Source organism: Geospiza fortis, unplaced genomic scaffold, assembly GCF_000277835.1.
Source record: "Geospiza fortis unplaced genomic scaffold, GeoFor_1.0 scaffold392, whole genome shotgun sequence".
Taxonomy (NCBI): Eukaryota; Metazoa; Chordata; class Aves; order Passeriformes; family Thraupidae; genus Geospiza; species Geospiza fortis.
The window spans coordinates 737,787-749,397 of record NW_005054541.1 but is presented as its reverse complement, the minus strand read 5'-3'; the positions used below and the strand labels follow the sequence as shown (position 1 = coordinate 749,397).

At 48.3% G+C, this 11,611-nt stretch overlaps 1 protein-coding gene across 1 annotated transcript in view; it reads left to right on the top strand.

The window, feature by feature from the left end:
• KIRREL3 (kirre like nephrin family adhesion molecule 3) overlaps positions 1 to 11,611 on the top strand; it is a 118,668-nt gene that overhangs the window by 2,596 nt on the left and 104,461 nt on the right. Inside the window, exon 3 of the mRNA XM_031063910.1 lies at positions 2,626 to 2,775. Within this exon, the coding sequence (XP_030919770.1) occupies positions 2,626 to 2,775 (150 nt within the window). The remainder of the gene's footprint in view (positions 1 to 2,625; positions 2,776 to 11,611) is intronic.

Below are 11,611 nucleotides of genomic sequence, written 5' to 3'. Positions count from 1 at the left end.
AATAAATCTAAATAGAATAAATAATTAATTTAAATAAATTATTAATTTATAATTATAAATGTAAATATAAATAAAATAAAACAAGTCACAACTAATTAGTTATTTTGATAAAAATAAAACTAATTTCAGTGTCATTTCTTAATTAAACAATTTATCCATAAAAACACTTATAAATAAAACTCCAATTTTAACATATTAAAATAAGATACTATAAAACTCACAATTTATAAAACTGTAATATAAATAAAAATTAATGAACATCTAAATCCAAACAAAAAATACCATTTCACACATTTAATCCCAATTTTAACCAAAAAAAAAATCCACAACCATCCTCCATAAAGAAGAAAAGCAGGAGGTCTCCTCACCCAACATTTATTTGGGGAATGATGTTTTCATTTCAACTCTTAACACCTTCCAGTCCATCCAACCATAGGCATTGATGCTTGGAATAAACTAAAATCTGTTTCACTCTGACCTGAAACAAACCTGTTGGCTCCCACAGATGTCCCCTGACCCTTTGGAAATGCCCGGCTTGATTTCCTTGGAAATTAACGTCACCTTTCCAAAATGTGGGATGAAATGTTTTATACATATTGCAAGTGCCTGTTTTGATATTCTCAAAAATGAAAAGAACCACAGAATACCCTGAGTGTGAAGGGACCCACAAGGCTCTGTTTGCTTTGGACAAGTGTTTGTGGCTTCCGCAAGCTTTGGTTTTGGCAAATTATAGTTTGGTGACCGAATTGTTCAGAATTCCCATTCCTTAATCCCACACCCTCACTGTGATTGAGGGTTAATTGCAGCTGGTGAAGGCAGGTGCAATACTGGGGAAGTTTCGAGTTTATTCTGTATATTTCGCTGGGAAACACTAATTTGAAACTGAAATATTTCATGAGAATAGGAAGAGTGTTTGCTGGAAACAGCCTGGGAGAACATGGAGCCCTTCAGGAGCTGCAGTGTCCCCCAGCTCTGCAGAGTTTGTGCACGTGTGACACTGCTCGGCTCCCAGTGACCTGAGAGAGTTTTCCCAAGGCAGCATTGAGAAACCAGGGGAGGCTCCATGCTTTTTGGTCTCCAGGGACCCTGCTCTTCCCTAAAGTGCAGTGCCTCTTCTTTTTTCCCTCAATTTTTTATTAATACATATAATTGCTTATTTACAGCTGTGCCCGAGTGAGCAGCCCCGTCTTCGCCTGTTTTTCAAAGCTGTGAGCCACAACTTTTGCATCTATTAGGGAGCTGAGCTTCCCATGCAAGACCTTGCAACACGATTGAGTAACAAGAGCTCCAGTGAAGTAGGGAGCTGATGTGAATGACTTCCACAATTAACAGAGCCAGGGCTGCTGGAAGCTACAGGAGCTGCCAGCTCGCGTGATACCAGCTCAGCCAGTGTCTAATTAGCACAATACAAACAAACCCATCATTTGTACTCCTCGCGGTTCAGGAGAGCAAATCCTGCTGTTGATAACTCGAGAAACAACAGAAGCACAAGTGTGTGCCAGCGCTGGGTTACACAGGGCATTGGGCACAGGAAGACATGGGGGTGGCACTTTTCCTCCTGTGTGTCCATCCTCTGTGTCCAGCCAGGCTGACCAGGGCTGCAGGTGCCCCCATGTTGTATTGCACTAAATAGTTATTTAGTTGTTTGCATTGGGTGTTTGGTAATTTGCGCTGTTCACAGGATTTGTATCCTATGACCTGAACAGCCTGTCCAGACACAGATTCTTACACCCCACAGACCCCTGCCCAAGCTTTACACAGAGCTAATCATGGTTGGATTCCAGGGTGTCACCTCAGCTGACTCCAGGAGCTGAGGATATTCCATGATGGATTGCAGAGAAGCAGGAGCTAGTGGGTTTCCTGGTGGAAGGGCTCACCCCTTTTTCTTGCCCAGGGAGGTTGTGAATGCCCCAGCCCTGGAAGGGTCCAATGCCAGGCTGGAGAAGGCTTTGAACAACCTGATCTAGTGGGAGGTGTCCCTGTCCATGGCAGGGGAACTTGGATCCCAATGATCTTTAAGGTCAAAACCAAACCTTCCAACACTTAACATTCTATGATCCCATGATTCCTTGGGATTTCAGTTAATGCTCCTTCATCAGCACTTCTTTTTTGAACCTGTAGAGCAAAACATGCAGTCTCTTTCCTGGATTTGGCAGGTTCTCTTTCTCTCTCTTTGGGTTGGGTACCCTGGAGAGGAGGAAGCTGCCTGGTTCCTGGGAATTGCTGTGGGGTGCTGGTGATGCCCTCCTCATCCCTGGGCTCATGGCTCCAGCTTGTTGCAGCATATACTGCAGTTAAGACAGCCACAATACACAGAGTATCATCATACAATTTCAGAAAGCTTCAACCCATACAGAATAACAGCACACCACTGCAAAAAGCTGCAAGTGCCTGCCCTTCTTGTTCTTTAGCCCAAATTTTTATACCCCTCATGGTTCATGCCTTACACCTGTGTGCCCTCTGTTCCCTGGGTGGTTGCTCAGCACACCTGGGCACTCCATGGCTCATTGCTGTCAGTGCTGCTCACAGCTGTACCCACGGGGGATAAGGCTCAGCCCCATCCCAACCACCACAAACCGTGTGCCTACCCCAGCTGCCTCCTGACCCGTGCTTTGCCTTGGGCAGGTTACCCACGCTATCTGGTCGTAGGAGACCATCTGTCAGGTCAGCACCACCTGAAGATCCTGCGAGCTGACCTGCAGGATGACGCCGTGTATGAGTGCCAGGCCATCCAAGCCGCCATCCGATCCCGACCTGCCCGGCTGACCGTCCTCGGTGAGTCCTGGCTCCTCACACCCTCCTGGTTTGTTGGGCTTTCACTGCCTTCATGGTCACACTGAGTAGCTTTTGACAAAATGTTTTGCTGCTGGATCAAGAGGGCTGGGAATGAACCCATGGGGAGAGCAGTGGGGGAGCAGCTCAGTCCTGAGAACAGGATCAAAGGAAGCTGCTTGGGGAGTGAAGCAGCTCTGGGGTGGAGTATGACAGTTCTAGGAGTAACACAGCCAGCAAGTGTTTGGCACTTCAGCTTTATGGATTTATGCCCCAATTCCAGAGAGTCTGCCCATAAATTTAAGGATATGAAGAGTGTCAGTGTCATCAATTACGCATTACCCTGCCTACAGGACCAGGACAACTCCACCCCCTGAGGAAAGACTGGTTTCATACTATGCAGTATTTTTAAACTATCTACATACTAATATTTTATCATCCTGTGTTTCTCAGTAATTCATCTTTCCCATGAGCAGCACACGAGGATATTACCTGGAATCCCAAAATCATGTAGAGGACTTTTTTTTGTGGGAGGTGGGTGGGGAGCACTGGCAGAGCTGGAGGGCTTTGTTGGCCATCTGGCAGAGCAGGAGGGAGGCTCTCCCCACAGGAGTGCTGGGAAAAGGCAGGCACATCAGCGAGGCTTCCCGGAATGGACATGGCTTCAGAGAACTTAATGAAAATGGTATTTTTCTTAAGCAGCTTGGACAAAACCCAGTCTGCATTGCTGCTCCCAGATTCATCCTGATTATTCAACCCTCAAAGTGAAACCATTTGCATATTTAAGTTTGTTTAAATTCAAAATTTGATTTCTTTTTTCCTTGTTGTTTTTATTCCTGGTTAGTTTCTAGGGAGAAAAAAACCTCACATTTTAAAAAGATCCAAATCAAGAATTTCTATGCTTTTAGTCAGATCAACGCTGATTAGTTTTAAGCAGCCAAAAGAAGTGAATTAAGGTACCAGCTGTGGTTGAAGGTGCACCTCACTGGAGTCTGCACTATGAAAATGAGTTCCAATTCCTGGTTTGCAATTTCCCCTGCATTTGTTTTCCTCCCTCCACAACCCTACAACATTCCCTACTCCCAAACTTTCACAGCTGCCATCCCTTCTTTCCCCGACCCTGATGATAATTATGATTTCTCCTTCTTCTCAATCAATCCTTGGCAGCAGCTCAGAGCTCTGACATGTGCCCATACATGAAATAATCCTGGAAATGAATAGGAAAAGCGGAACGTTGTCTTGCTCACCGACAACCCCTCCTTCGCCTGGGCTCCCTCCTTCTGTTGTGAAAGCAGAATACATTGCGGGAGCCAGACAAAAGAAATAATGTTATTTAATTAGAGCTAAAGATTTCAAAACTAATTTAGTCCCAGGGCGTACGTCAGAGCTGCTGCGAAGCGTTGATTGAGCAGAGAGATGTTTTTATGGATCAAAAGGAAATCGTTATTATCTTTGGGGTTATGGAATGTGTTGAATAGATAGTAGTTAATGTTTATGTGGATATACATAGTAGTTGCTAATTGGTACATTTACCTAAGATGTTCAGCAACTTATATTTGCAGAGTGTTTTCCTTTTAAGAAAATTAAAGTTACACCATGTTCAATTTAGGCGAAATCGATGAGCCAGTGTGGGTTTGGAACTGACTGGTAGCTCATCTTTAACTTTAGGAGTATTTATGCAGATGTTCTGAGGGGGGGAAAGTGATCACAGCCCCAAGGCTGCCAGAGCTCCAGGAGCATTTGCACAATGCTCTCAGGGATGGACAGGGTGGGATTGTTGGGGTGTCTGCGCAGGGCCTGGGGTTGGACTCAATGACCTTGTGGGTCCCTTCCATCTCAGGAAATTGTGTGATTCTATGACATTTCAGGCTGACTGGGGAGGTAGGAGTGATGATCCCACCTTTGCAAGGGGTTGGTGATCAGCAGCTCACACTGCTCCTTTGGGATGGGGTGTCCTGTGCTGGCAGCAAGGGCAGGGGCTGCTGTGGGATCTGTGCTCTGTGTTTCAGCCACCCCAGTGGAGGGGACAGATGTGGCACATGAAGAGTAGAAGCCTTAAGCCCCCATGTTTCTGACAGCTGGGAACAACGTGCAGCCTGTCAGGCTGAACTCACTGCATGACAGGGGGTAACACATGTCTGTGAAGGGAGAGAGACATTTCTGCTGCTTCCAGATGTGCAGCACCACCAGCTGTGCAGACATGTCTGCTCTTAGCATGCAGTGCGTGAGCCTGCTGTAGTTGTGAGCTAAGCAGCTGTGTCTGGAGGGAGCTGGATCTCCCAGATTTCATCTCCCTGGGTTGGGAAGGGATGTGCCAGGCTGCCTGAGCTGCTCACAGGAAGATGCCTGGGGGGCCATTCCTTCATCCCAGTCTGTCCAGCTTCACTGAGGCTGCAGACTTCCCCTGGGTAGGAGAGGATCCCTGAGGCATCCTTGGAGCTGGGTGCAAACCATGCAGCTCTCTAGGAAGTGATCAATCACAGCTGAGGCAGAGCTCAGAGGCTCTGGTGGCTGGGGGGCTCTGGTGGCTGGGAGCCCAGCCTCTGGGCTTGGTTTCTCAGTGGCTCTTCAGCCAGCTGGGTGTTAGAGGCAGTTCTGGGGAACTCTATCCTGCTCTATCACCCCCAGCCTTGTCTCTAGAAAAATGACCCTGCCTGTTTTTTGTGAGTGTTGGTGCTGCCTTGTCTGTCCTTGCCAGATTTTCCACTTCCTTGCTATCAAGAAATCCCCTAATGCCTCCAGATTCAGGCTCCAGCTGCTGTCATTCATGTCTGACAACAGCTTTATGGGGCTGATGCCTCCTACCTCCCTGCTCAGATGCTGAGCTACACCATATTTTAATTAAATATTTAAGGTTTTGTCACATTGTTTTCAAATCTACATGGTTAAATGTAGTGGAACAGATCATTCCATAGCCTTGGAAGTCCAAACACTCAAACAGACGAGCTTTTTACTGTCATCAGCATCAGGGAAAGTCTTTTCTTTGTGGAGTTCCGGGGACAAATATTGCTGGGAAATGTTGTCAATGCATCCCAAAGCTGGAGGGCTCCCCTTCTCCAGGGCTCCCTCACCTTCCCTCCTACCATTGCCCAGACTCTCAGAGGAAGGAGTCCCTGCCCAATCTCCTCAGGATATCTGCCCTAAGCAGGGAAAGTTGATAAATCTGATGGGATTTGGGACATATGGAGGCATACAAGATTTTCTGCAAGCAAAGGATGTCAAGGCAGGGGAGCCCAAGCCAGGCAGGCTCTGGGAAGCCACTGGAGGGCTATTTGCTACCTGGTACATCTCTAATGGCAGGCTGCTTAATTTATGATCTATTTAACTAAGCCAGGGTATTAATTAAATAAAGTAAGAGCCTGATTAGGACTTGGAGAAATTTAAAAATAAAATCAGGCAGCAATCGAGCGAAATTGCAAAGCAAACACTTTGGCTGTAACCACTGGAGAGTTCCCTCCAGTCTTCCATCAAAGCTCAGAGCAGGGAGGGCAAATACAAGAGATTATATTGCCAACAGATGTGTGTTGTTAAAATATGCATCTGCCAGCCGTGTAGCTTCAGGAGCCAGAGGGCTCGCTCGTGGATCCTTCTGCACTCGCGGGACCGTGAAGGAATTTGAGGCCCCGGCAGCCGAGCTGGGATTTGCAGACACGTTAATTAACGTTGAGTTCCCAGATCTCAGAGGCAGCCAAGCAAGGAGAAACTTTGAAGAGAGCTTTGGTTTCCCTGGGAGGGAGCAGGGAGGGAGAGGGGAGCCCTGGTTCGTGGTGCCAACGTGGCCACAGTGTGGTGACATTTCAGCCTGCAGTGACACCTCAGCCTGTGGTGACATCTGGGCCTGTGCTGACACCTCAGCCTGTGGTGACATCTTGGCCTAGAGTGACACCTCGACCAGTGGTGACACCTTGGCCTGCAGAGACATTTTGGTCTGCAGTGACACCTGGGCCTGTGGTGACATCTGGGCCTGCAGTGACATATAGGCCTACAGTGACACCTTGACCTGTGGTGACATCTCGGCCTATGGTGACACCTGGGCCTGCAGTGACACCTTAGCCTGCAGTGACATGTCGGTCTGCAGTGACATCTCAGCCTGTGGTGACACCTTGGCCTGCGGTGACACCTCGGCCTGTGGTTGTAGCAATGTATCTGAACAACTTGGGCTACATCGTGCACCAGCCATGCCACTTGTAGTTGTTATCATTAGAGCCCTCTGGAATTCATCAAGGTTACTAAGACATAAATTGTGCTAAATTAAGGAAGAAGAAGCTGAGAAACAGAATTCCAAGACCACAAGAACTAGATAAAGGAGGGCGGTGAAGCACCTGGACTGTAACCAGTGACATATTCTGAGAAGTGTGTGCAGAACACGTGGACAAGCCTGAGGCACCAATCAAGAGATGTGTGATCAGCGTGTGCAGGAGGGTTAGAATGTATAAATAAGTGCATAATGTAAACAATAACGGGCTTCTGCTTAATCATATTGGTTAGTTGTCCAGGAGTCCTGATTCTCTGGTCTGCGGTGACACCTCGGCCTGTGGTGCCCAGGGCTGGCAGGACCCACCATGCCCAGAGGATGGAGCAACCAGGACAATGAAGCAGATGGATGATGAGGTGTTGGGAAACTGGATTGCTCCTCTCCTTCATGGCACCTTGGCAGGAGCATGCCAAGGCTGTCCTGGTCTGTCCTCCCCAGCAGGAGATGCGGCACCGCCAGCCTGGTGATGCCTTGTGAAGGCTGACCTAGAACAGAGACTGGCCAGAGCTAAAGAATAAAGTAGGGATTTATTAGGAGGCCTCAATGGACATACCTTGGGCAGCACAAGAGCCCAAGATGCACCAAAATGGTCACAAAAATGGACAACCGGTCACGGGGTCTGTCACTTTGATAAGTTCTGCATCTTGCAGTTCATTGTCCCATTCCAGCTTTAGCCCATGCAGCCCCATCCTGCTTGTTTTTCTCTCTCCAGCCCACGGTGTTTGTGCTCTTGGGCTGAGATTTGGATCATTTGTCCTTGGTGCCCAGCTGGAGCAGGAATTGTTTTGTCTCCCTGCTCTGTGCACAGAGCTCAGCATCCCCTGATGTGAAGCCCAGACCCACACACTAAAGCAGCACAGAATCTGAAAAACATAAAAGCTAAACCTGAGGCATCACCAGCCACGTACCTCAGGCTGTCCCAGGAAGCTCCCAGGCAGCACTTGCTTGGCACAGGGGAAAGGCTGGTCCCAGAGGTGCCAGTGGGAAATTGGCCACAAGCAGGAAAGGCAATATGAGGGTGTGAGGAGGGAGGCAGGGGAGCTACTTCCAGAGACTTAAGGTGAATAATTGATAGGCAATTAACTTGTACCTTCACCTTTTATAGTCTAATTCCCTCTCTCCTCCCCTCCATGGCCTCTTCTAATATTAACTCTGTCTTCACGTGTGTCCCATTAGGAATAAAGCTTTCTTAAATCAACATGAATTATTTAACTCTACAGCTTAAGTTAATTTGAAGTGAGAGCTCCTGTCTCTTTACAATGGCACAAGGCAGGGACAGGAGAGGGTCATTGGGGTGTCAAGTGCATCCACATTCAATCACAGCCATTTTCCTCTTTTTATTTTATTTTTTTATTTTATTCCAATCCTCTTTCTTGCCAAGTCTTTCCAGTTCTCCCCTGCAGAGCAGAGTAAGCATTTCCATTACCAAAACGATGGTTGGCAGCTTGAGACATCTGCATTTCCTAGCTTTCAAGCTCTTTAGTGGAGTTTGATCAGGAAATAAAGAGGTTATGTCCTGGGTAAACGCCCTTTCTCAACATTTGTTTGTAATGCAGAGCTGCAAGAAAAAAAAGTGAGCAGGTGATGTCTCAAATCCAGAAACAGTTCAGCTTGGAACCCTTTTTCCACACTTTTTAATAGAATTCAGTTATCTGAATGCAAAATTCAGATCATGTAGAGCTGGGATGTCAATTCAGAAAAAAAAAAAAGAAAGAAAGAAAGAAAGAAAGAAAGAAAAGAAAGTGATGAAAATGTGATCATTTTCTTCCAGACAGTCTCTTCTCCTTGAACAACTTTCGGTCTTCACAAAGCTCCATTTTCTGCTGGGAATATTTTCAGTGGCAAAACAGCAAGTGGCTCTACTGGGAACGAAACAGAAACATCAAACAATCGAGCGCAAATCCCAAATAACCTAAATATTTGATGTCGTGTCTGAGCAGCTTAAGTTTACAGCTCTGTGAGCCGGCTCCTTCTGATAGCAGAGGGTGGCCAGGTTTCCTTGCTCTCATCCCTGTGTGGCTCTGGGGTGGGAAGGCATCTCCATGGGATTGACCATTCCAGAAAAACCCAGGGGCTCAGAGGTGAAAGGCAGCCACTGCCTCGAGCAGTCTAGAGCTCGAAAACAGACCACAGAGAGGGCTAAAAAACTGGGTCTTGAGATCTCCCTAGGTGGGTTTCACTATTGGAATAAATCACACAAAACTCCATTTTCTTCATGGTGGAAAAAGCCCCTACTTTATTAATGTAACTCATTTTTATATAGTTGACAGACCTTGTGCATGACTCCAGTGGGTTAGTAGCCTTCTTGCCAATTACTTTATTGGTTAGTAAAGTATTTTACTTGTCTATCAAATCTCTATACTCTTTAATTGTTTACATATTTTCTTCACTGGTTTTCATGGGATAGGTTTAATGTTTATGCAGGTGTTAGTGGTTTTTCACCCAGGAATAGATTGTTATGTTAATGAACGGTTCACAACAGGATTGATTTCACATGGGAACTTGCAAAGTGCTAGCTTGACAAGGCCAGCCATCTATTTAACAGAGCAGGCTGATTTTATGAGGCCTTTCTTTTCTAACTTTTCTACTTTACTGCAACATTTCACCTGGGTGTTGGGAAGTGCTGCTTCCCCCATTCTGGAGGGGTTTGCACCCTGTCTGTGAGGAGGAGGAGAAGGGAAGGCAGCGTTTGCATGAGCTCTGTTCCCCTTACTTCAAAGGAGACAAGCAAAATGACATCTTTATATCCCCAGTAAGTACATCTGGGCTGGTGCTGGGTGCCAGGATGAAACTCTCTGTGAGACAGATCCACCCACCTCAGGCTCTGCCAGGGTCATAGCAGTGGAATAACAACATTGCAGTTGTACAAACATGGGAAGAAGAAAGCTAAGGAAAGGGTTTGTTTCACCTTACAGACATTAAAAATTATAAATATAATAGAACCATGGGATGCTTTGGATTGAAAGGAATATTAAAGATCCTTTAGCTCTGCTTCCTTGCTCTTCCACTATCCCAGGTTGCTCCAACCCCCCTTCAACCTGGCCTTGGATACTCCCAGGGATCCAGGGCAGCCATAGCTGCTCTGGGCACCCTGTGCCAGGGCCTCCCCACCCTCACAGGGAACAATTCCTTCTCCAGCTCTCCTGGAGCCCCTTCAGGCCCTGCCAGAGGCTCTGAACTCTCCCTGGAGCCTTCTCCTCTCCAGGTGAGTACCCCCAGCTCTCCCAGCCTGGCTCCAGCCCTTGAAGCATCTTCCATGGCCTCCTCTGGGCCCCTCTGCCAGGTCCACGTCCCTCCCCACAGGACAGGGCTGTGTGTGAGCAGGGGCTGGTGTTCAGTCACACTGGGGGAAGTTAGGGCCAGGCCGGCATTAAGCAGATGCTGCTTCTGCTCCTCCAAACCCTGCTCCAGATGGGCTCACACAGTTCTTACAACTTTGTATTTCCTAAATGCCCTGGGGTTGACTGATGCCACCTCTCCCATCAAAGCTTCCCTTCCCTAAGCCCTCGGAGCCACACCAGCATTCCTACCTGCACACTGAAGTACCACAGAGTAAATAGGAAGAGACACAGATAGAAATGATTAATGTTCATGTTCCTGCACCAATCTGTGATTCCTTGTCTCGATGCAGAGAGGGCATCGTGGCTCTGACCCGTGGTTTTATCGAACACGAAGCATTTGGCTTTTCCCTGCAGTCTGCTGGGCTGGGCTGACCTGATGGATGCAAAGCACAGAGGGCTGATAAAAAACCCCTCCTGATCTTTAGTCATGTCTTTGTCTCTTCCCAGCCTACTCTGCAGGCTCTACCACTGCCCTGGCCCTGTTACTCTGGCTGTGATGGCCATGAGGGTGCTGTGAAATGATGTGGGGGTGCTGGTGTCAGAACCTCTCTGTGCTGCTGTGCTCACCACTCATTCCTGTGCCTGCAGCCCCTCCTGCTCTGGGCACGACCCCTCTGCACCTCATCTACACAAGCCACCTGGGGGCCAGCAGCTCCCTCCACACCCCACCAGCCTTTCCCTTTCCCCCCCCAGCCTCTCCAGCTCCCTGGCATGCCCGTGGACAGTGGGCATTATTTTGCTTCACGCGCTGCTGAACTGCTGACACCTCACATTCTGCACGAGCAAACCTCGCTTTGCTTTCACTCCTACGCACGATTCTCCCTCTTGCCAATCAAGACCCAGCTCCCCCATCTGCATCCTGCCCGTGCTCCTCTGCATCTGTGCTCACAGCAGCCCCTTTGTGCCTCGCCCAGCTGCGCACGGATGCGATGCCGGGAGCCCGGCGGGTTGTTGGTGACCTGACACAGGTATTGACTGCCTCTCCCTTGTCAGCCGGCAGAGAAGAACGAGGCTCTCGGAGCGTGACATCACCTGAGCGACAGCCCCCGCTCGGCCATCGATCGCCCGGGTGACAAATGAAGCGGCGGCGCCGCCCGGCGGGGAGCGGCTCTGGGAGAGGCTGCCTGAAGGGATGCCAGCCCCCTGCCCGTGCCCAGCCTGCAGGAATGTTGTTTCCTGGCTCCAAGAGCTTGGCCAGCCCTTTTTGCTTGTCTTGCCTTTCCCTGCTCCGTGAAGTGTTGTC